The sequence below is a fragment of the Phyllobates terribilis genome, unplaced genomic scaffold (assembly GCF_046119375.1).
Source record: "Phyllobates terribilis strain yellow unplaced genomic scaffold, ASM4611937v1 Scaffold_13__5_contigs__length_258822181, whole genome shotgun sequence".
NCBI lineage: Eukaryota > Metazoa > Chordata > Amphibia > Anura > Dendrobatidae > Phyllobates > Phyllobates terribilis.
The window spans coordinates 67263649-67290070 of NW_027362773.1; the positions used below are offsets into that span (position 1 = coordinate 67263649).

General features: G+C 41.0%; 1 protein-coding gene across 1 annotated transcript; it reads left to right on the forward strand.

Moving 5' to 3' along the window:
* Nucleotides 1–26422, forward strand: EIF3M (eukaryotic translation initiation factor 3 subunit M). Its single transcript, XM_073658108.1, has 11 exons — nucleotides 1–158; nucleotides 2397–2529; nucleotides 2616–2754; nucleotides 4666–4789; nucleotides 4872–4966; nucleotides 6949–7032; nucleotides 11838–11937; nucleotides 12367–12448; nucleotides 24318–24461; nucleotides 25735–25795; nucleotides 26189–26422. The coding sequence occupies exons 1-11, from the start codon at nucleotides 117–119 to the stop codon at nucleotides 26307–26309; spliced, it is 1125 nt and encodes a 374-aa protein (XP_073514209.1). The 5' UTR covers nucleotides 1–116; the 3' UTR covers nucleotides 26310–26422.

Below are 26422 nucleotides of genomic sequence, written 5' to 3' on the forward strand. Positions count from 1 at the left end.
TCTGTACTGCCGCTCTCCTGACGTCATGCGTTCTCGGCCTGTCCCGGAAGTGTTCGCCGGCTTCCCTCCCTTTTCCGGTGCCTTGGCGGCGTGCGGCAGCAGCAGACCGACCAGCCATGAGCGTCCCTGCCTTTATTGATGTGTCTGAAGAGGATCAGGTGAGCGGCTCTGACCCCAGTGAGGGCGCTGTACAGAGCTCAGGTGGCTTGTGCCGGAGTCTGAGGATCTGCTGGGACTGTTAGTGCCGCCTCATATGGAGACGTGAAACCTTATTGTAATGCTGGAAGACCACATAATCACATTCAAGCTAATGAAATACTTTAAATAGTCGTTATTTTGGGAGGGCGAATAAATGGGCGCAGTTACCCACGGCCACCATGTAATGGGATGTCAGGGTCCAGCGGCTCTGGGGTAAATGGCTGCAGTGTCAGACTGTGCTCACTCCAGTGACTGCTCCGTGACCAGATTCCAGCAGATCCCTGGCTGGTTGCTATGGGTGACAGCTCCTTTTGTTTGCAGTAACTTTGCTCTGTCTTCCCCCTTGTGTGATGATGTCCTCCCCTGCCAAGTGTGGCAGAAGTGCTCCCAGCTCCATAGCCACCTTCATGGTAGCCAACATCGCTACAGTTGTGCTGCCATACTGTACATGGACTTGTGCCTCACTGAGCTGCAGGCCTGGAGCTGTCCCCTTCTGCCACCCTGGCACAATCTAATATAAGACTGGTACAAGGAAAGTCCAGCCTAAATGTCTGCCTTGTATTGGTGGAGTCAGTGCTCCCGAGACCTCATGCAGAGCCTGTTTGCTCCATTTACATAATCACTATGGCTCCGTATACAGATTCATTATTGTCCCGTTTATTTGGGAAGATGAGTTAGAAAGAGGAGTGACTGCGTTTGTTTGGTGGACATGTGTGCACTGCAATGATAATAATAGTCATTCAACCATCTATCGGCATGTATGTGACAACGCATGAACCTCACAGGAATCTGTCAGATCCATGGCCGATAACATTACATTTGGCCGACTGTGTGTACAATTTCTCTTTAAATCTGCATGTTTAGCAGCAGTCATGACAAAAGTGTGGACGTTCCAGCCTCTTCACTTGCTTCCCCTCTCCCGGGGTCGCGTTATAGTTGAATCTTGGCATATGTCATATAGGAACATGTAATTGCCCATTAGTTGCTACACACTGATTACTAAAGACAGTAGCTGAGACTGAATTGACACTATATACACACTTCCAGGCTAAGTTCACACCATGCATATATGCTGTGGTTTTTCCACTGTATATTTGCATATGGAAAGACTACAATTAAATTAAAATGGATGAGATTTATGTAAATATCAAGTAAACAGTTTTTTTTTATACTGCAGAAATTTACCTGCGGAGGAGTTTTGATAACAGCGGTCTGTCCACTTCCCTTGTGGATTTTCCCCATAGACTTCAAATGTACAGCTCCATGGAATCAATGGTGCTATATAAATAATAATAATAATAATAATTTAGAACCTGAAAGGAAAGGCACAGGCATCTTTATTGCCTTTCTGCAGCAGATTCCCAGTAAAAAGGCATGTGATCTGCAGAGGACCTTATCAGTAAAGTTTTATCATAACCAAGTAACTCAGCTAAAACAAACTAGTTTAATTTAAAAGTCAAAAACCAGTGTAGAAAATGCATGTAAAAAACACAACCTTAATTAGCTGGGGGAGTGTAGAAAAGGGTATTTCACTGTGCAAGTACACAGCACATTACAGTTCCGGGAAAGAAAATCTATTTATATCGAACATGTGACCTGTCAATTACTTTTACAGTATATGTGTTTCATTTGTGGATTTGACTAATCCACCAATACTCATTGTGGGAACTTTGCATCAGGGTAAATCCACACAGGACTGATACAGTGGGACTTTCACTGCATATTTGCATGCTGAGAAAGCTCTGTGTATTACAGTACCACCAATGTGGATAACGACATTTTTTAAAGGGGTTGTTAGTTTTTACAGAAAATGGGGACAAAAACAGGTAATGCTGTAAAACAAGAATATACACATTTCTGTACATAGCTGTTAAATCCCCTGCTGCTCCAGTGCTGTCTCTTCTCTGCCCATCTTTATTTACAAGGCTGGAGGGTCTACAGCACATGACGGCTGCAGTCAATCACTCCACTAATTGGTGATGCCAGGGTAGATGACATGAGGCCACTGAGCCCAGTGGTTGGCTGCAGCGGTCATGTCTTGTAGACGGTACTGGAATAAAGCATCCATATCTTTCTCATTTCAGAATATCTGAATGTCTTCAGGTGCACATGTCCTGCCTGGGGAATTGCTGTTGTGCTGCAGACTGCTCTTCAATGATGAGTTTTTGTGGTCTCCTTTAAATGTCCCTCTCTTGCAGGCTGCCGAGCTTCGTGCATGTTTGAAATCTAAGGGAGCAGAGATCTCGGAGGAGAATTCAGAGGGGGGTCTTCACATTGACTTGGCCCAAATCATTGAGGCCTGTGATGTTTGTCTAAAGGAAGATGATAAAGGTATAGATGTAATTTCCTTATGTTGCATGATGAGGATGTATGTGATGTCCGTCGTTTGATGACTGCTCCAATGTTCTCATTCACAGATATTGAGAGTGTTATGAATAGTGTGGTATCACTATTACTGATATTGGAGCCAGACAAGCAGGAAGCTCTCATTGAAAGCCTATGTGAGAAACTTGTCAAATTTAGGGAAGGTGAACGTCCATCATTGAGGCTGCAATTGTGAGTAATCCCATCTCGGTGTGCTGCGAGATGCAAGCCTAGTTTTCTCCAGAAGCATATCATGTCTTCTCCGCCAAGACTAATATTATGTGGACACTGTCCAAATTGGTTTATCCATTGTCTGTCATATACACAGGTTACCAAAATTGTAATAATGATGAGCTAATAATTTTTGATCCTCATGTCATTACATTGAGCATTGGGGGTGTCACACTTGGTAGTCTTGTCAGTCTCCATTTTATTGTTAAAATAAAGCGACCTCATTTGTAGTCCCAGGCTGATTTCCCTTTTGCTTTTTTAGATTCTTTCCTTCCCAGATTCCAAAAAACAATAACTTTTTTTTTTTTTTTATCATTTTCCTGTCCATGTAGACGTATGAGGGCTTTTTTTTTTTCATGTCATGTACTGGAAAACAGAATTATTTTCTTTCCTAAGTGCGGTGAAATACCTCCCTAAAAAACCCGCAATTCTGACATTGTTTTACAATGTACATTGTGTGGTAAAAATGACCTGGCATCATGATTCTCCTTGCCAGTACGATCTATAGCGATACCAAACTTGTCCAGTTCGTTATTTTAGTGGTGAAAAATTTTATTTGTGTCATTTTAATTTTTCTTTCGATGGAGCTGTATGAAGGCTTATTTTTTTTCGCAGGACAAATCAACGTTTTTATATATACCATTTTGGCATATTTTTGACATTTTGATATCATCTTACAGCATTTTTGGTGGCGTTGCCGCAACCAAAAAACTGCAATTTTGGTGTTTTGAATTCTTTTTGTTTACCATGTTTACTGTTTTTTTTTTTTTTTCTGTATTTCTTAGTCTTTTAGGGTACTTGAACGTGCGATCATCTTATTGCTTGTGCTATATACAGCAATATCACACTATTGCGCATATAGCACAAATCAGTGTCTCCTTTGAAGCCCGGCCACAGGCTGGGTTGCAATGCAGCTCTTTGATGGCAGGCATGGAAGTCTTCAACAGAACTCTGCCAGTCATAGCAACCCAACGGTGCCCCGTGATGATGTCATGGAGCAGCCGATGAGCACTGAAAATGATGCACCCCCATGCCGCATGCTGTTAATACCACTGTCAGATTGGCATTGTCATTTAACAGGTTAAGAGATGCAGCAGAGCTCCCTCTACCTGATGCCGTTAGAGGCAGTCCCGGCTAAATGTCAGAGCCATTATCTGCTGGGTATGGGGTTCACCCCGTGAGCCCGCTCCTCACTTGTATGGTGGATGTTGGTAAGGGGCTAAACGCCTGAAAACTACTTTGCAGGCTGCCCTGATGCATCTTTAGCCTGGTAATGTCTGTATACAGTATATTTAAAGGGGTTGTCCACTACTATTAATTGCCCATTCTATTTTTATGTTGAAAATAAGTTTCTTTGTAAATACCTTGCGCTGCTGTTACTGCCTGTGAACGGCGCTATCACTGGCCGCTCACAGGCATCACGTGACCCCCGGCTGCAGCCGGCTCTGACATCCGCTGATGTCACTTCAAGTTCCGTCTGCAGCCAGGGTGATTTACTTCTGTGTTCCACGGTGAGTGATGGGTTGTGGATGGGGATACCCCAACATCCACCGCGCTCTCCCTCTCCTCATTCATTGGGAAAGCGCGCGGTGGATGCTGGGTGTGACGCGCGGTGTAACCCGCCCACAGCCCAGCATCCACCGCATCACTGATGTCACACCTCACTTGACGTGAGATCAGCAAAAGGAAGAGCCGAGGGTCACGTGATGCCTGTGAGCGGCCAGTGATGGCGACGCTCACAGGCAGTAACTGCAAAGCAAGCTATTTACAAAGATACTTATTTTCAACATAAAAGTAGAATGGCCAAATATTAAAAGTAGTGGACAACTTATTTAATGTCTTGTTACTAGTATTGTGTATTGTTCCTTACAGGCTGAGCAATCTCTTCCATGGCATGGATAAAAGCACCCCAGTCAGGTACACTGTGTACTGTGCTCTCATAAAGGTGGCTGCTACCTGTGGAGCCATCATTTACATTCCTACAGATCTAGACCAGGTGAGTGCCCTCTTCACATGATAACATGAGTGTAAACCCTGATATCTGTGCTGGCTACATCTTACTATATTTTATATGTCAGGTTCGAAAATGGATAATTGACTGGAGCCTTAACACAGAAAAGAAGCACGTTCTCCTCAGATTGATCTATGAGGCGCTGGTGGACTGCAAAAAGAGGTACAGAACTGTTTCACCGGTGTATATTCTGGGATGATGACGGGGAAGCAGCTGTTTATCCCTGTATCTTTCTGCCTCTTTTGGAACAATATTGGAATCTGAGAGTCCTCAGTGGTTGATACCTTTTAATGGCTAACTGAAAAGATGGTAAACATAGCAAGCTTTCGAGACAACTCAGGTCTCTTCTTCAGGCTAATAAGAAGAGACCTGAGTTGTCTCGAAAGCTTGCTATGTTTACCATCTTTTCAGTTAGCCATTAAAAGGTATCAACCACTGAGAACTCTCAGATTCCAATATTGTTCTATCTACTGGCTAACACGGTATAAATATTCTTTACCATGCCTCTTTTGGTGCATTTAGAAATGGCAGGATAAAGTTGCTGCACATATACTTGTGTGACCGATTGCGAAGTAGGAGGCAGGGTACATGCATATCTGCTTTGAGCTGGATGTGCTGCAATGTTCATACTTATGCAAAGTGCTGAATAAACTTGGTAGAAATAGCGTGAAACAGCTTTTGAAACCCAAACCTGTGCCTGATAGTTTTGCGCTCACCATAAACAGTTAGCTGAGCCAAATGGATTTAGCAGCCAAACCCTTCCTTTCTTTCTTCCCAACTGCAAATGTCACTTGTACTGTTAAAATTGTGATGTCAGTTGAGCCCGTAGTTATTGGCTTTCTTCATGTATGATGTAGCAATGGATTACTGTTGTTTGCTTCTTCGAGAATTTTCTACCTGTGCAGGCAAAACTTGCCATTTTCCTTGTCCTTATCAAAGCTGAGAATTGAAACATAAGTGCTCCTGACAGAACAGGCTTTCATTCATTACAACGAATGCTGCAGCAGTGTTTTATCACAGCATCGGAAGTGGCAACGGATATGAGAAGACTTCAGATTGTCCTGTTTGTGCACTGACTTATTCTAATAGTTGGGAGAGCAATTCAGATTAATGGTTTGGCAGCAGCCTAAACACTGAGCACATGTGAGACAAGGTTCATGTAAGACCTTTAGGCCTCTGCTCATCTTCACACATCAGTGAATCCCATCCTCAATTCTCAGGGAAATCTGCTGCCCAGAAAGTATGTATGTTACCCCTTGCAAGATCTACAGCCTCTAGTGTGTCAGGAACCTGCTTCTGCTACGTTGTGTACCACAATGACTTCTCTTTGTCAGTGTGTCTGAGTAGAAGATACCGCAGATAATGTTATCAGTCTCATTAGCAAGGATGATGGTTTACCCAAGAGGGACTGATTTTGTGCAATGGCGATGAAAATAAAAATGGTTTGTCTAATTTATACCATTTTTATTGTCCTATTGCATATGGTGACCCTTGCTTGGGACCTTATTACTTTGACAGAAAATCTCTCATCATGAAGGACTAGTGTGTCCGAAGAAGGTTGTCCAAAGCTTTTAGTCCTGCCGCCATATTAAATATAGTTTAAATTGTCATTAACGCGAAACACTTTATCCTATTGCTTATATAGAACATTAGATTATAATTCAGGGGAGTTTACTGTCCCAATAAATTGCCCCTTGGTTTAATCCTAGGACATCTTTGAGACTTTCTTTTGCATGTGGTAATCAGTGTATTTACACCTGGTTTATTGTGAAGGTTTAGATTCCTTCATGTGGCTTTCCATTGTGATGTACAATGCAAGGCTATATTGTGGTACCGTGTTAGCCAGAAAAATCTATGTAAATACTTTTATGCCCAAAAAATGACAAACGTATTCTCAGAGTGATACTTTTATTGGCTAACCAGAATAAAATATATATGTGCAAGGTTTCAGAACACAGAGGCTCCTTCTGGCAATATTACAAATGAATTCCTAAGACAAGGGGCACAACATTTAAGAGATGTTACAGTATGACATTTGTTCATGAGGAGGAGGTGGTGATGCCTCCTAATGATAAGGCTTTGTAATTATACATTTGTAGAGAAGTATTGTATGCACATAAGTAATGTACACCTTTTCTTCACAGCGAGGAAGCGGCTAAAGTGATGGTGGAGCTTCTGGGAAGTTACACAGATGATAACGCCTCTCAGGCCCGCGTTGATGCACACAAGTAATATATTAGTAAATTGCTTCTTTTAGGCTTCAGGATAAATATGTTACTTTGCCTATGTTCACACTTACATGATTTTTGCTTCCATTGGCGGTATTACCTGCTATATACCCTCATCTGAAGCCTCTGATGCACACTGCTGCATAGGCATAAAGTGTCTACATAAGGGCTTTTAGGTACACGGGGCGTGTGCTCCAGGAGATTTCTTGCACCTACGATGCATGTAGCATGAAGTATATATAAAATGAGGACTCCTATCTTTTACTATTCGTACATCCTTACCTTGTGGCATTTCTAATGCCACTGTGCTATGTCACTGTTAGTGTAGAGTCATGTGATTGGGTTCTCACGGCTACCCAACTGAGTGCAGATGCTCAGTGTGGATTATATGGTATTTTCCCAGACTGATTTTTCTTATGAATTCTTAATATGGTTGTGCTTTTTCAATTTATTGTGTGGCTCATAGGTGTGCACAGATGTTAAATAACAAGTGGTGATATACTCACCCTCCCCGGGTCCAGAACTGCCTCTTCGCCACTGCTTTGGTCTCTCTTGCAGTGGTGACGTCATGTCTGCCTGCTATAGACTGCGTTAGTGGCTGAGCTCAGTTATTAGCTGCAGCAGTGACAAGCACTGTAGACATGGCATCACCACAATAGGCAGTTAACAAACACCGAATGCCGGGTGACTACATCTCCATTTGTTTCACACCTGTGCACACCTATGAGCTAAAAAATATTTATAAGAACAACCCCTATGAGAAAACATTTTGAATACCTTATTTTAAAATTGGAGGAGTACAGAGGTACAAAGTAACTGCATGTACTTCTAGTTATTCTGTGGGTTTGGTAATACAGCAGTTTGCACAAGGCCTTACCATGTATGATTAGCATCATATGTTCTCTTAAAATAAATAAAGTACAACTATTGTCAGCTAATGTTATTTCAATGCATAGAAACCCCGAGACAGCATCAAGGGAGCTCTTCAGAAACACACCTAACTTTATTTAAAGGGAATCTGTCACCAGGTTTTTTCTTTTTCGTACCCTATCTGAGATGTTTTCATGAACAGCTCCCTGATGCTGGACTATCTGTTTTCAATAAGCTCTTTAACCCCTTTATGACTGATGCACATAAGCGGTTGTCAGTTCCCGCATCATGATGTGCTATGTCCGTCATGGATTAAAACTGTCACTGTGTGTAAACATGCAGTGACCATTCCATGCCGACAGCTGTCACTCACAGCTGACCACTCCTTGCAGAGATGCAAGGACCCATTTAATCAGTTGCCGCACTCAGATCGCTGTGATCAGTCTGACTGATCAGAGCATGATTGTGCAGGAGGTGCACCTCCCGCACGATCACAGCAACAGTTCGGCTCGCTAACAGCTGAGCTCCTGCAGTAACAGCCAGGGATGGTGCCTGCACTGCCCCTGGCTGATAAACCTCTCCAGATGCCACGATTGAGTAATTTAGAAGGTTGAGAGGGGGAGTGAGCTCCCTCTATAACTGCCTTTGGCTATCCCTCTGACGAACTCACGTCGAGCCGATGGTTGTCATGGCACCCGTAGGTCAAACAACGACCTCCTAGTGTGCCAGGTATGATGGCCTGTTGGACCCAGCTATACAGGGTCTAACAGGTCTTATGCGTTGCAGTGCTGGTGCATTACAATGCATGAGCCAGAAATCAGAAAAATAAAAGTTAAAAAGACTGAAAAAAAAAATAAACAAAAAAAGAATACACCAATAACTACACGTATGTATGTAAAAATAAGAATAAACAAATCAAACTATATATATATGGTCTTTAAAGCTGCCACACTACTTAACTTCCACAGTGAACAGCTTAAAAAAAAAAAGTGGCAAAAAAACTATGGTTTTTCATCATACCCCTGGAAAAACAGTGGAATAAAAAGTGGTCAAAAAGATGACTATAGATAAAAATGGTATAGCTGAAAACATCTTGTACTGCAAAAAACAAGCCTCCATACAGCTCCATCAGTGGAAAGTTATATCTATCAGAATACAGCGATAAAAAAAAGTTTGGTTTTTTTTCTAGAAAATTGTGTATAAGCAACAAAACGTTAAAAAAATAAACTATATAAGGCTATGTTCACACTAGGCGGTTTTCCAGCTTTTTTTCTGCAGCAAAACCTGGTCTCTTGCCAGGAAGAGTTGTTCAGGATTTTTTTTTATTTATTTTTTGGTGCGTTTTTCTTCACTGTCCTTTTGTCTCTATATGCATGTACATAAAGTTCAGTAGAAAAAGAAACAATCTCATTATATTTCATCAGGTTTTCTGATACCTGCATTTTTTGGTGCTTTTTTTTCACCCCCCATTACTTCAATCACATGCTCTAGTCTGCAAAAACCATGCAAAGCACAAAATACTGATGAAACAAAAGCCAAGGTGTGTAGATGAGATTTCTGGAATCTCATAGACTTTGCTGGTACTGTAAAACACAGCAGAAAATTTACATAAAAAAAGCTGAAAAAAAGCCTAGTGTGAACATAGCCTAAATGTAGTATCGCTGTAATCGTACTGACCCTAAGAATAAAGCTGCCTTATCAATTTTCTGCCCCCCCCCCCCCCCCCCCCACACACACACACACCCCCTCAGCCTCCCAAAATCAGAATAGAAAGTGATCAAAAAATGTGCCGAAAATGGTGCCAATAAAAACGTCAACTCATCATGCAAAAAACAATGACTGTCGTCAGATATCGGAAAATTGTAGCTCTCAAAATATGGGGATGCAAAAACTATTTTGCAAAGGAAGCTTTTTTTAGTGTGACAGCAGCCAAACATAAAATACAATATCAATCTGGTATCGCTGTAATCACACTGACCCGAAGAATAAAGTCGCCTAATCACTTATACCACACGAGGAACGGCGTAAAAAATAAAGGCAATTCTTCACCTGCTTTTTTTGTTCATTCTGACTCCTGAAGATCGCAGTAAGGCTCGGCTAACATTTGTCCTGCGCTCTTCGATGAATGCTTACACTGGGGTTTCCGTGTAAATTCCTGAAATGTGATTCACGCTGAACTCCGGCAGAAGATTCTCTATAATGAGGCAGATGGAGGCACAATGGACGGCATCTGGCCTATGATCTAGCAGTGTCCGTGTTTAAGCGTGCATAAATGCGCGGTCCGCCACGATTTTGTGCACTTATAAAAAGCCGGATACCGCCAGACTGAATCCGGAGTAACTCTGCTGCCTTATTAGTGAATGGATCCCTCGTGGGAATCACGGATTTTGTAGATTGACATGGAAACCTCGATATAAGTGCTCAGCATAGAGCACAGGATAGATGTAAACTGATCCAAAATGTTCTGTACCCCAAAATGCCACCAATAAAAGCTTCTACTCTTCCCACAAAAAAAGTCCTTATTCGGATTTGTCATCCTTTTAACAGAAATATAGGGGGTGTCCGTATTACTGGTAGCAGATAGGCTCTGGAAAAGTGACATGGCTCCCACCAAAATAAATAGTAACATCTGAGCTCCCAAATCCAAATACCCCTCCTCCTGAGCCCCACAGTGTGCCTAAACTGCTGTTAATGTCCACATCTTTGGCATTACTGTAGCAAGGAAAACCCACTTAACTTATCGGGTCTATGTCTCCAGAACCACGAGCCGTGCACAATGTATGGGCGCTACAATGGCTTATTTACACTTTCACTTTGCAGCATTCACTGCTGCTCATTTCTGAAAAACACCCATGGAGTCAATATCATCAGTACACCAGTAGATAAATTCCCAAAGGGCTATAATTTCCAAATTGGGGTCACTTGGTCACTTGAGGGGGGATTCTGCTCTACTAGCACTTAGAGGCTCTGTATATGGAGTCTGCAAACTATTCTAGGAAAATCTGTGCTCCAGGAGGCAAATAACGCTCCATCACTCCCGAGTGTCGCAGTGTGGCTAAGCAGTACTGTACAGCCACATATGAGGTATTGCCACATTCAGCAGAAATTGTGTAACCCATTATGTTGTCATTTTTAACTATTTCCCCTTGTGAAAATGTAAAATCTGGGGCTAAAACACCTCTGCAGTGGTAAAAAATTAATTTTTTTTTTCCTGCACTGCTCAATGGTATAAGCATTTTTTAAACACATGTAGTGTCCATATGCTAGATGATTCCATTAAGAGATGTAGTTAATAAAATGGGGTCACTTATTGGGGGTTTCTGCTGTCCTGACACCTCAGGGGCTCCCACAAAACATAACTGCAATATCTTCACTCTGATTTGACGCTTCTTCCCTTCTGAGCTTTGCGCTGTGCCTAAAAAGTAGTTTTTTGACCACATCATTTTTAATTTTCCAATGTTTTAAAATTCTATGAAACACTTGAGGGTTCAATATGCTCACCACCCCTGTAGTTTCCAAAATGAGGTCACTTATTGAAGGCTCTGCAAACACGACATGTCGTCCACGATCTATTCCAGACAATTTTGCACTCCAAAAAGTCAACTAGCACTCCTTCCCTTCCGAGCCCTGTCATGTGCCCAAACAGTAGTTTTCCTAAACATATGGGGTATCGATGTGGTGGTCCATTTTCTCCTGTTAACCTTGTGAAAATAAAAAGTTTGGGGCTAAACTAACATTTTTTGGGGAAAAAAAACTAAATGTTTTTTTTCCTTCCACGTTCCTCTAATTCCTGTGAAGAACCTGATTGGTTAATAAATTTGTTGAATGTTGTTTTGGGCAGTTTAAGGGATGCAGTTTTTAGAATGGTGTCACTTTTGGGTATTTTCTGTCTGTAATGATTTGCTTCTCTTATTAAGTCTTTATTTTTGATTAAGATGCATCGTGAGAGCATTGAAGGATCCCAAGACATTCTTGCTTGACCACCTTCTAGCTTTGAAACCAGTGAAATTTTTGGAAGGCGAGCTCATTCATGATGTATGTAGTTTCTTGTTCTCTTATTATGACTGTTGGAGAAATGAACTGTGGCATGTGTTAAATGGGTTCTCCAGGAATACGAGAGTCATTAATATCAGATTAGTTGGGGAGCAGCATCACTTCCAATCAGCTTTTCAGGTCATGCTAGGGGATGCTGGGTATTGGACCCCCACTGAACGGATATTGGTAACTTATCCTCAAAGTCCTGGACAGCCTTTTTAAATAGTGAGTGATTTGTTGATTTTGTATAATCTTTATTTTACATGTTCTTGTCTACTGTAAAGATTGTTATTTCTGTGTTAGAACCGAGCATAATCCTTATCTGAAAAGTGCAGGCATGAGTTAAGTGTGTGGAAGCTATGTATGATATACATCTTGCCTTTTAACTCTTCCTAAAATGATTACGACCAATGTTCTGTTTGTTTTTAGCTCCTGACCATATTCGTAAGTGCTAAACTTTCTTCATATGTCAAGTTTTATCAGAATAACAAAGATTTCATTGACTCACTTGGTAAGTGAATTTATGATCTGTGAAGTGCATTTGTTTATAATATTTTTTTCTTGTTGAAACATTATATAAGGATGTTCCCATCTCTGTTTTTGAGCTGTGTTTCTTAGCATAGGTTTTTCATTAAAGGGAATCGGTCAACTTGTAATCTGAGAGCAACAGGATGTAGGGGCGGAGTCCCTGATTCCAGTGATGTATCCTTAGTTTACTGGGTGCAGCAGTTGTGATAAAATTCCTGTTCTCTTTGCTCCAGATCTAGCAGAGCTTAGAATGCTGAGCACACCACTGATTGGCGGATTTCTATGTACACTGTACATTGACAGAAAGCTGTTAATCGGTGATGGGGGTGGGGTTACACAGCAGGAGGACTAGATGGCATGAGACAACTGGTCCTCTATTGATGATCTCCTGATAAAACACTGCTTTTATTAAAACACACAGCCCAGTAAATGGCACATCACTGGAATCCGCGTCCACTACATTGTGCTGCTCTCGAATTACATGTCAAAACTGCTAGATTCTTTTTAACTGGATCCACTTAGGTTAAGGCTCTACAGAGACTTATCTTTCCCTTTTTGTCAGTTTAGAACAGATAAACAGAATTACCTTAACTTCCTGTGTCGTCCTATTTCAAATAGATGCAGAGGGGTCGTCTTGGTTTATATGGGGTCTGTCAGGTTTCCATTTGTTTTCTTTTTGTTTTATAGAATGGAAGAAAGTCCTACATGTTCTAAAAATATATAGAAAACGGAAACACAAACCCCCATAATGGGGCCCCTCTGCTTCCGTTTAAAATAAGATTGCAAAGGAGGCTTATTTCGCTTATCTGTTCCTTCTGTCCATTATAAAAGGAACAGACAAACGAAAACGCTAGCGAGACACTTGAATAGAGACTTGTAATACACAATGATACAGATGGGAAATACAGCAGTGCCAATTTGAGTGCATTCACAGACAGATTTCCAGCAATAAGCACAAGTGGAACACTTTTCCCACATTGGACGTACTGTGTAACCATATCAGGGTACCCCATACGTTGAGACTAGGGTTTCTTAATCTGTTCAGCACTACAGGAAGGCATATGTGATTTATTAGTGACCTCCTGTACCTGCAGCTCTCACCATTCTAGTTTACAATACCCATAATCTACAATTGGGGGAGTTACACATGTGCAGGGTCTCTGATTATGAGACGAGAGGATTTTCCAGCAATATGGAGTACTGGTAATGGAACCTGCATCTTACACACTTTTGGTGTATACTTCTTATATGCCATAAACCTCTTAGGCTATGTTCCCACCATCCGAAGCCCGCATACAGACCTGCCGGAGAAGTTGACATGCTGTGGTCTGGAAAGAAATCTAGAAATCCCATCCACTATGCTGTAACATCTGGCCGCTGCGGGTTTGACGCTGCATAAGTCCGCAGAGGCTCCGGATTGTGGGTGCACAGCCTTAAAAAGGTAATGCCACTTTTGGGTTTTATTATTGCCCCTGGAAATAATTCAGTGTGTCCCTTGGACCAGAATAAGTGGCGCACTCCTGATCTTGGGAAAATCCACCTCTGCAAATTATAAAATGTATTTGTGGAGCGTCTTGGGCTTTTTTCACATGTTGCGTTTTTGCAGCGTTTTGGCTGCGACTGCTCTTTGACTTCCTTTTGATGTTAGATTTGTCCATAGGCAGGGACAGTGAAGCCAGCACTGATTGGGCGCATGGCTCACTTGACGTAACAACTTGACGTGAGCCCCAGGAACGTAGGTTCCAGCACCGAAGGTATTTTAACGGAGGGCAAACATGAGAAAGCAACCACTTTAACCATCATAAATTTGACCTGTTTAAATCAAGTTTTCAGTTGCACATTTGGTTTTCTTTTTATTGTGAAGCAAACAACAAATAGGAGAAAATAACTGAAAACATCAGTATGCATAACTGTTCACCCCCCTAAAGTCAGTACTCTTATAGAGCCTCCTTTTGCGGCAATTACAGCTGCAAGTCGTTTTGGATAAGTCTCTATGAGCTTTCCACTTCTTGCCTCTGGGATATCTACACAATCCTTAAGGCAAAACTGCTCCAGCTCCTTCAAGTTAGATGGTTTCCTCTGGTGAACAGCAATCTTCAACGCTGACCACAGATTCTCAGTTGGATTAAGGTCTGGGCTTCGACTAGGCCACTCCAGAACATTTACACATTTCCCCTTAAACCACTCTAGTGTTGCTTTAACAGTATGCTTTGGGTCATTGTCTTGGAAAGTAAACCTCCGTTCCAGTCTCAAAACACTGACAGACTGGAACAGGTTTTTCTCAGAATATCCCTGTATTTCCCACCATCCATCTTCTCCTCGATTTGGACCATTTTCCGTGTCCCTGCTGCTGAAAAACATCTCCACACCATGATGCTGCCACCACCATGTTTCACTGTGGAGATGGAGTTCTTTGGGTGATGATCTGTGTTGGTTTGGCGCCAGACATAGCGTTTACCTTGCTGGCCAAAAAGTTCAATTTTGGTCTCTTACCACAACACCTTCCTCCATACATTTGGGGAGTCTCCCACATGTCTTTTGGCAAACTCAAAATGAACCTTACAATTTGTGTGTGTAAGTAAAGGCTTTTTTTCGCCCACTCTTCCATAAAGGCCAATTCCTATGGAGTGTACAGCTTATTGTGGTCGTATGGAAAGATACTCCAGTCTCTGCTTGGGAACTCTGCAGCTCCTCCACAGTTACCTTTGGTCTCTGTGCTGCCTCTCTGATTAATGCCCTCCTTGCCGGGGCTGAGAGTTTTGGTGGGTGACCCTCTCTTGGCTGGTTTGTTGTAGTACCATGTTCTTTCCATTTGATGATGGATTTCATAGTGCTCCGGGAGATCATCAGAGATTGGGATATTTTATTTATAACCCAACCCTGGCTTGCTTGGAGATCTCCTTGGTCTTCAAGGTGCTGTTTGGTTAGTGGTGCCTTTTGCTTAATGGTGTTGCATGTGACTTATAAAGGTAATTGCTTGCACCAGAATTTTTTAGGGGCTTTATACATATGCACATGCCAATTTTTATTTATTTTATGCCATAAATTTAATTTGTGCCTATATTTTTCTCTCAAAATCTTAACAATTTTAGTGCTGATGCATCACACACAAATACATAGTTTGTAATGTAACAAAATAGATACAAGTGCTTCTGACAAAATTAGAATATCATCAAAAAGTTAATTTATTTCAGTTCTTCAATACAAAAAGTGAAACTCATATATTATATAGTCATTACAAACTAACTGATCTATTTCAAGTGTTTATTTCTGTTAATGTTGAGGATTATGGCTTACAGCCAATGAAAACACAAGTCATTATCTCAGAAATTTAGAATACTTTAGAACAGCTTGAAAAATGTTTTTAAAATCCGAATAGTTGGCCTACTGAAATGTATGTTCAGTAAATACACTCAATACTTGGTCAGGGCTCCTTTTGCATCAATTACTGCATCAATGCGGCGTGGCATGGAGGCGATCAGCCTGTGGCACTGCTGAGGTGTTATGGAAGCCCAAGTTGCTTTGATAGGTCTTCAGCTCGTCTGTATTGTTGGGTCTGGTTGTCTCTCATCTTCCTCTTGACAATACCCTATAGATTCTCTATGGTGTTAAGGTCAGGTGAGTTTGCTGGCCAATCAAGCACAGTGATACTGTTGCTTTTAAACCAGGTATTGGTACTTTTGGCAGTGTGGACAGGTGCCAAGTCCTGCTGGAGAATGACCTTTCCATCTCAAAAAAACTTGTCAGCAGAGGGAAGCATGAAGTGCTCTCAAATTTCCTGTTAGACGGCTGCGCTGACTTTGGTCTTGATAAAACACAGTGGACCTACACCAGCAGATGACATGGCTCCCCAAACCATCACTGATTGTGGAAACTTCACACTAGACCTCAAGCAGCTTGGATTGTGGCCTCTCCACTCTTCCTCCAGACTCTGGGACCTTGATTTCCAAATGACAATGCAAAATTTACTTTCATCTGAAAACACCTTGGACCACGGAGCATCAGTCCAGGCCTTTTTTCTCCTTGGCCCAGGTAAGATGCCTCTGGCGTTGTCTATTGGTCATGAGTGACTTGACACAAGGAATGCGACACTTGTAGCCCATGTCCTGGATATATCTGTGTTTGGTGGCTCTTGAAGCAATGTCTCTAGCAGTAGTCCACTCCTTGTGAATCTCTCCCAAATTTTTGAATGGCCTTAACAATCCTTTCAAGGTTGCGGTTATCTTTGTGGCTTGTTCACCTTTTTCTACCACTCTTTTTCCTTCCACTCAACTTTTCATTAATATGCTTGGATACAGCACTCTGTGAACAGCCAGCTTCTTTAGCAATGACCTTTTGTGGCTTACCCTCCTTGTGGAGTGTGTCGATGACTGCCTTCTGGACATCTGTCAAGTCTGCAGTCTTCCCCATTATTGTGGAGCCTACTGAAACAGACAAAGGGACCTTTTTAAACGCGTAGTAAGCCTTTTCCGGTGTTTTTTGTTAATTATTCTAATTTGCTGAGATAATGACTTTTGTGTTTTCATTGGCTGTAAGCCATAATCATCAACATGAACAGAAATAAACACTTGAAATCACTGTCTGTAATGACTCTAACGAGTTTCACTTTTTGTATTGAAGAACTGAAATAAATTAACTTGTTGATGATATTCTAATTTAGTGGGACGCACCTATATTTGTCTATTTATTTTGTTACATTACAACCGGTGTTTAAATATTTTTGTAATCCAATTTGTGTAATATTACGATTTTTTTTATACAAAAAACCCTGCTAAAATAAGATAAATTTAACACAACTTGATTTAACTTCTTATGCCGCGAGCAATATTTTAGTGTTTTGCGCTTTCATTTTCCTCCCTTTCTTCCAAACGGCGTAACTTTATTTTCCTGCTGACAAAGCCATATTAGGACTTGTCTTTTGAATGACTAGTTGTTCTTAAGAATGACACCGTACATTTTATCATACAGTTTACTGGAAAATAGGTAAAAATTCCAAATGAAGTGGAATTACGAAGAAAAAAAAAATGCAATACCACAATTTGTTTTTTGCTTTCTCACATTCATTCTGCAGTAAAAGTACTCTGGAAATATGACTGTGCAAGCCAGTTTGATTAAAAAAAAATGCTAATTTGGCATTGTTATAAAGTGGTGAAAAAGAAATTCGTAAAAAATTGGCTTGAGTCAATTTTCCAAAACCGTAACATTTTTATTTTTCAATCAATGGAGCTCATTTTTTGAGTGGTTCCCTGATGGATTTACCCCAAAATAGTATCAGTAAAAACAACGATTTGATCCCTTCTTATTCCATTTTTTGTGAGATTGCAGCAACCAAAATTCTGCAATTCTGGCATTTCGATTTTTCTTTTTCTCTTTACCTCTCTGTACCTGTGTGGACAGGATATGACTGTGTAGAACTGTACCAATCTGACCTTGCGCGTCCTTGAGGGGGGTGCGGAACGTCACTTTGGTGCAAAGGGTAGATCCGGATCATGTGCTCCTTCTGGCGTAGAGTAATGTCAGGCAGGTGGCAGGGTGTGGAACCATCACAAGAAGTGTCAACAGCGAGATTCTGCGGGGTCCCCCTGGTGCCGTTGCTTCACATTGGTGACAGTGGTGGGATGGAGATGATGTGTGTGAGTGTTTAACGCATACTCACAGACACTAAGGACTGCCATGTAACACAGAACTTCACATTATTTCGACAACTTTGAAAATTTATAGTGTTTTTTTTTTTTTTCACATTTTGCATCCTCTAACACAGTATTACCAAAGAACAAATTCTCAAAAGAATGAAAATATATTGGTAATATTCATTGGTTCACTTGACATGGAATGACCCGATAAGTCATTTTCTGATGATAAATTCCCTTGGTCTTTGCCAGCTTATCTGTTAGAGGAACAAAGGGTTTTGGTGCATTAAATTAGACATGCCTAATATGGCTTTTGAATATTCAAGTGTCCCTCCTTATAATAATAATAATAATAATAATAATATTATGCCATTCATTCCATGGCGCTTTACATGTGAACGGGACATACAAAGCACAAACAATTAAAATAAATACAAGTCGGCGATTGGTACAGGAGGAGCGAGGACCTTGCCCGCGAGGGCTCACAATACTGTGGGTATTTTACACCATTGCTGTTCTGCATAATAAAGGCACACTATGGAGCCAGCTTTTCTTTGACTTCTTGACTGATCAAGTAGAACCCAATATAGGCTGCATATAGGGTTTCATGAGTCTGCAGCAATGGATAAAAACAGCTTGCAATTAATGCTGGTTCACAATTCAGAGTGATGATGGTGGAGAGGCTGGTGCCTCCTTATTTCTGCTCTTCATGCAACTTGGGTGATTAAGAAAGTGTCAATAGACTTGTAATGAAAACAGAAAACTGGGGTCCTGCAAACTTGGCAGTCCTGCCTTTTGCTGGTAATTTGTTTCATAGTGTGCATCTCTTTGATGGAATGTTAATGTCAGCAGCTCTTTTATTTACAGACCAAGGAAAAAGGGAGTAGTCATTAACACTGTGATGCTCCCCCATTCATGTGTAATTGACTGTTTCAAAAGAGCACAGGTCCATCAGCTATTGTGCGCATTACAATTACATTTTCCATATTGAATCCCCCCCTCTTTCCCCGTCCATTCTGACACTCTACTACCTTTCAGTGGAAAAGGGTCAGAGCCAATGCCAGACATCGTAAATGATACATTTCAGAAATAAATACTCTACCGTTCTGACAGCTACATCTGACATGAGATGAGAAACAATACACTTGAAATGGCTAAAGTCTTCTGCATTACATGTACATATGTTCCATATGACATATGGATCGTGAAAGTGAAGTTTGTTCTTTTTTTTGTGATTATAGAACTGCAGAGGAAACAAATATAACTGGGTCCTTTCACTCATAAAAAAGTGGTAGTCTACTATCACTCTTGTTTGCCCAATAGTAACCTATAGGATTGTCACACTGCCATCTGTATAAAAAACATATAGTATATAACCATATGAATTAGACGTGAAACGATACCTCCAGTATTTGTATCAGTAGAAATAAAAATTCAACTGTATTCATAACCTGATTGATATAAAAACAGGGAACTGGCAGCAGCAAATCTTGATGATTTGTTCAAGTGTATTCAGTGTAGCTGGACAGTTTTAAGTCAACTATTTAAAGAAGCACTCCTCCCATCAACATTTTTATCATATTTAGTATATTGCAGTCATCATATTATATAGCACTGTGTACTTACAACTGCTCATTTTGCATTTCCACCCAGCAAATTCTTCTATTTTCCATTAGGTCTATTGCATATGATTAAAAACTGACCCGCTGAATCCTTCTAAGCTTTATGTAGAAAAGGGAGGTCAATTTTTCCTCTGAGTCATAAGTCCCTGGCAGGGGGAGGAGGGAGCAGCTGGGTCAGGAGTTGAAGAGGGGAAAGATAAATGCAAGGACAAGAGACTTCCTGTTTCTACATAGGGAAGAATTTACTGGGTAGAAAAGCAAAATGAGCAATTGTAAGTACACAGTGCTATATAATATGATGACTGCAATATATTAAGAGGATAAAAACTTTGATGGGAGTGTTTTTATTTAATACCCTCACTGATAGCAGCAAAGCGTGTAAGTGTGGATTTCTGCGCATGGTGCTCATACTTAATGAATAAATGGAGCTGGTGTTCATGATTTTGTTTCCATTTTTTAATTTGTATATCATGTAATGTTAATGACAGTCTGCTCTCCTGATCTATGTGTCTCACACTGGTAACAGCCCCTTTAATTTAAAATCTCTGGACTCAGATCCTCAGGGAGATCTATGTCCGGCCCATAGATCTTAGCAGCTCTTTTTACATTTTAAGTAAAATGTGAATTTCTCTGGAATAAGACATCTGATCACAGATATCAAAGAATCAATTTATTCAACTAATTGGTGACAAAAATGTATAATTGGTGGAGAGAGGTTGACCTTGAGGGCCCTAGGTCTTTTTTTCAACATGCCTATATAGATGGCTTAGGAGGATGGATCCTGCTGACAAGTTCCTTTCAAGTATGCCTGTTGTTCATACATCTTTAATGTAAAAAGAACCTCTAATAGTCTGTGCTGGGTTAAAATAATCAGATGTTTCTTACACTCAGGAAAGCCAGCACTGCCTTTCTGCCGCTGCTCCAGGCTGTTTACTGGCTGCAGCAGTGACGTCACGAATACATCACGCATTACCTCTGCAGCCAGTCATTGAGCTCAGTAACTCATGCGGTTTACATATGCGAGGCCAGAGAGCTATAACCGGATACCTCCTACACCTGCACAGTTAGGCCGTTCTGTTCCCTGTCTCCCGCTTGTCCTATGACAAACATATTACACAGTGGCAGCAGCTGTCACTTGACATTGCTTGTCATAAATATGGAGGAGGATACTGGGCTCAGAGGAGCCAGGAGGTAAACATACTTTTTTTTTCTTTTTTATTCAATATATCAGTTTAGAGGAATTTAACAAGTTGCCTAGTAGCTGATAGCTTCTTTTTACCTCTCCCCGACTTCTCAGTTTTCCGATTTGTATTTGTTTTTACCAAGAGCCATAACTTTTTTTATTTTTCCGTCCACTTAGCCGTATGTGAGAGCATGCTTTCTGTGAGAGTTGTAGTTTTGAATGTCACCATTCAATGTACTGGAAAACAGAAAAAAAAATATTCCATGCGCAGTGAAATTGCGTAAAAAAAACACAATTCTGCAATTGTTTTTTGTTTCGTTTTTACAGAATTCATTGTGCTGCAAAAATGACCTGCAATCATGATTCTGCAGTTCAGTACCATCACGGAGATGACAATAACAAATTCTTGAATTATGCATTTTTTCATTTTTACTCTAGTTTTTTTAAGTTCCTTTATGAAGTTGAACCTGCAGTTGTCTAATCGCTTATGCTATATATTGCAATACGATAGTATTACATTCTGTAGTAAACAGATGTTCTCCTATGAAGTCCTCTACAGGGTGAGGCTTTGCGGGAGAATCAAGATGGCTGCAACGGGAGGTCTTCATCGGTCCCCCAGGCCATTTAGTGCTGTTGGCACAGATTGGTGGTGAAACTACAGCGATGGGAACACTCTTCGGCCACTGTAGTTACAGGTAGATACCAGCTATGTAACAAGCAATAAAGGCAATAACTACATCAGTAATACAATCAGTAAATCAAGGAAGGGACTTCATTTAAAAAAAAAAAAAAACTGAAGCAGTGGAACAGCTTTAATATATTATTTTATTTCTTGGCAATAAAAATAAAACGCACAAATGAAGAATCATGAGAATTTTGTTGCCGACAATGAAAATACAATGTATGTGAACTATGTGGAAGCAGCTGTACCCATCTTGGAAAGCAGTGCTTGAAGAACTGATGACCATGCAGTGCCTTTGACAAATTCCCATGCTAGCGGAGCATTGGTTGCAGTTAATTGTACTGGGAAGTTTATTTTAGATGAGATCTAATTTGATTTGTGTTATTTCTGTGGCAGGAATGTGCTGATTCCTTGATTACTAATTAGAATTGAAGCATTACAATTTGTCATCCGGATCGCCCTCTCTTGTACACCTAATATTTCTCTGCACGCATCGACCCTGTTTATGCTTTTGGAAGCTAATCAACATACATTTGTTAATTATGTTATTTGTACTAATTGATTTTTATACTTTTAAGATGCTTGACCAAAGGCCTTTTGGTTGCTTTAATTTGTTTTGGTTTCATGGGTGGTCTATTCTTCTGCTGTAATTACTGCTAATTATACACTTAATTAGTAACTTATCTTGTAATGCTGTAAACCCTGCGTTTTATGTGTCCCAGTACAGTAAATATTTCTTTTCACAAGCAATTTGTTTGGGAAATTAGAATTTTATATGGATAAACCAAATGAGAATAGAGGTATAAAACATGAATTTTGAATGTGTCTTAAGGAGCTTGTTCCCTTTAATTTAGGTTTCTATCCTGGCTGCAGTTTTTTTTTTTTATTTTTATTAAATATAAAAGTTGTACTCTCCTTCCCCGCATCCACCAGCAAGTCTCCACCAGTGCTCCCGGTGTATGAAATGGACTGCGACCTTGACATCATGTAGATGGTGCAAAAGGCAATCATCGAGCTCGGCGGCTCTGGAAGGAGCATTTTGTCTACACTGCCGCGTTGTCAAGGTGATGACCGTGCTGTAAGCCAATGCCAGACACCAAGAGCAGTGCCAACAAACTGCAGCCAGGGTAGAAAATAAAATGGAACAACTCCTTTACATGTTTTATAGTTTGCTGTATCTTGGAGATTGTCTTCTTGTCTATAAATGCATACAGGCTTCCAGAGTTGCTGAACGGAGATGGAAAAGGTCCCACTTCAACAAGCACTTCAACACATTCTAACAGTCCCTGACTGCTTTCAAGTCCACACTGACTGCAGCAAAACAAATCATCTTCTCATTGCTCATATCCTACCTGTCTCACAACCCTAAACAGCTATTCAGTACTTTCAATTCTCTCCTCTGTCCCCCAGCTCCCCCTCCCTGCCCACTCATCTCAGCTGAAGACTTTGCCTCATTCTACAAGCAGAAGATTGACAACATAATGCAAAGCTTTGGCCATAAGTCCCCACAGCTTCTTCTCATAACTACTCAACTCTCCTCCAAAACCAGCTTCTCTGCCATTACGGAAGATCAACTTTCCTCTTTACTCTCCAAGTCCCATCTCACCACTTGTGAACTTGACCCAATCCCATCCTACCTCATCCCAAACCTCACCGCAGTCTTCATCCCAACCCTAACCTACCTCTTCAACCTGTCATTAACAGTGGACCATTCCCTCTTACTACAGACTCTCGGCATCACAGACTTGGCCCTATCTTGGATCTCCTCACACCTAACAGACCAGACATTCAGCGTCTCACACTCCATCTCCTCATGTCGCCCACTATCTCTCGGTGTCCGTCCGTCCCCCCCCCCCCCCCCCAAGGTTCAGTTTTAGGACCCCCTGCTCCTCTCCATCTACACCTTCGACCTGGGACAGCTCAATCTCACAGCTTTCAGTATCACCTCTATGCTGAGGACACACTGATCTACCTCTCTGGATCTGATATCACCCCTTTACTAACCAGAATCCCACAATGTCTGTCCTGTATTTCATCTTTCTTTGCTAGATTTCTAAAACTTAATATGGATAAAACTGAATTAATCATCTTTCCACCATCTCACTCAACCCCCCCACCTGACCTATCTTATCAAAGCGAATTCCTGTCTACTCTCCCCAGTCCTGCAAACTCGCTGCCTCGGGGTAACCCTTGACTCTGATCTTTTTCAAATCTCATATCCAAGCCCTTTCCACTTCATGCCGACACCAGCTCAAAAATATTTCCCAGATCTGTACATTCCTCAACCATGAATCTGCAATAACCCTAGTGCACGCCCTCATCATCTCCTTCCTCGACTACTACAACCTCCTACTCTGTGGCCTCCCCTCTAACACTCCTGCACCCCTGCCATCTATCCTAAACTCTGCTGCCCGCCTAATCCACCTGTCCCCTCGCTATTCCCTGGCCTCTCCCCTCTGCCAATCCCTGCACTGGCTCCCCATTACCCAGAGACTCCAGTTCAAGACCCTAAACTTGGCATGCAAAGTCATCCACAACCTGTCCCCTCCATACATCTGTGATCTAGTCTCCCGGTATCTTCCTGCATGCAAATGAAGAAAATAATCCCCACATACTGATGGTTTAGATAATTAAAAAAATGATTGGTCCAAAATATAGAGCAGCATATTTGGGTGACCCAGTACTGTTTTTTTATTTTTATTTTACTTTGTATTGTTATTTATATGTCTTTTTAGGTCTCTCACATGAGCAAAACATGGAAAAAATGCGGCTTCTAACATTTATGGGAATGGCTGTGGAGAACAAGGAGATTTCATTTGACACCATGCAGCAGGAGCTGCAACTTGGGGCAGATGATGTGGAAGCTTTTGTAATTGATGGTAAGTCTCCCTCTGTGCTAGCCAACTAGTTATGGAATACTTATAGTGTGTGAAACCACGGAGAGAGCAAATTATATTTCAACGTCTCATATCTTTATAGCTTTTTTTTTGCATTATGGTTGTGTTTTTAATGCTGTGTAGTTTAGGACAGGTGCAAGTCTTTTTCAAGTGGTTTTATACCTAAACAGTATTAAAGTGTATGTATCTATCTATCTCGAGCCATGGCGACTTGATGAACGATCTGTAGGAAGATCGATATTGTGCAAGCCTACATAGGTCCACCAGGATCTTCTCTGCCATTATCTTGATAGTATCAAGCCATTGGGTTGCTGGTCTTCTTCTTTGCCTTGTTCCTTCTATATGATGTTCATCTCCAGTGATTGCTTCGTGTATGAGGTGTCCAAAGTAGGCAAATCATAGCTTGGCGATTTTATATAAATGTAATAAATAGTTTGTGTATGTGTATCTGCCCACAGCTAAACCCTCCAGCAACCCTCACGGCTCTTGATATAAAGCATTCTGTAGATTTCCCTGTAGGAGAAATCCCAACTATAGTGACCTATTGCAGAGCTAGGGGAGTATTACTCTGTAGTACAGTATTTGTTCTGCAAATTGTCTCTTCAGAGAGGAAGAGGACCAGAACTCTAGTGCCACCTATAGGAAGTAGCAATCCTAAAAATTAATAGTGACCCTTTAACGAGCCTTATCACATGACTTGGGATATAAGCCAGTTTGAGTTTGTGGTTCTGGCTTATATCTTAAGTCGTGATAAGGCTCGTTAAAGGGTCACTATTGCCTTTTAGGATTGCTGCTTCCTGTAGGTGGCACTAGAGTTCTGGTCCTCTTCCTCTCTGAAGAGACAAATTGCATTTTTCCCAGAGGAGCATTGCGGCTTTAAAAGTCTCCTCACCGTGACAAGCTCAACATGTCGCTCTACGCAAGGAGAAATGTTACCTCTTAGATACCAGTATTTGTTCTGACACGCTGTATGATGAGACATACAGAGCTATAGTTCATACTTACAGAGCCATAATATCTCCATGTAAATGAACCCCCATTGTTTCCAGCACATTTTAGGGGATATGAGAAATCTACCCTGCTTGGCAAGTCTTCACGTCCTTGTTTGGAAAATAATGTTGACTAATAACAAGCCACTTTTTAAATAAAGTTTGTGCTAGGTCCAGAAACTTTTTGTAGAATCTCATATAGCTCGATGTTTTTTTGCAGTATTTTAATTTTGTAACATGCACAATGCTCATATTTGTAATTACAGCCGTGAAAACTAAGATGGTGTACTGCAAGATTGACCAGACACAGAAGAAAGTTGTTGTGAGGTAAGGCAATCATTTCACTACCGCAATGTGCAAGCTCTAGGTTTTTTTTTTTTAATTATTTCTCATAATATATCTGTTTAATATTTTAGCCCGTTCCCATCATGTGCTTGTAGTTAAATGCTGCCTATTTATTATAATTTTATTAAAGCACAGAGCTGAATGTGATTAGCTTATTTAATGAAAGTGTTCTATTTTCCAGCACATTTCACTTAATGACCGTGAAAGTGGCCTGAATGCTAATTAGCTGCGCATCTTTCTATAGTTGGGCTTGTAAAACGGGAATTGTACTTTGGAACCGGCGGCGCAGAATGCAATTATTAAACTACAGTTAGAATTATTGCAGACCAATCTTGACCGTATTGCAGGATTTACATTTTGATTTAATTTTCATAGTCACAGCACACACAGAACGTTTGGGAAGCAGCAGTGGCAACAGTTGTACGATATTCTCAACTCCTGGAAAATTAACTTAAACAAAGTGAAGAACAGTCTCCATAGTATTTCTGACGCCTGAACACCAAAATGAGCATTCCAGCAACTCTGGACTTACACTATTTCTTCTGGGCTTCAAATGGATCTCTCAAAGGGGTTGTACATGTGTTTTAAATAAAGCTATTTGATCATAAA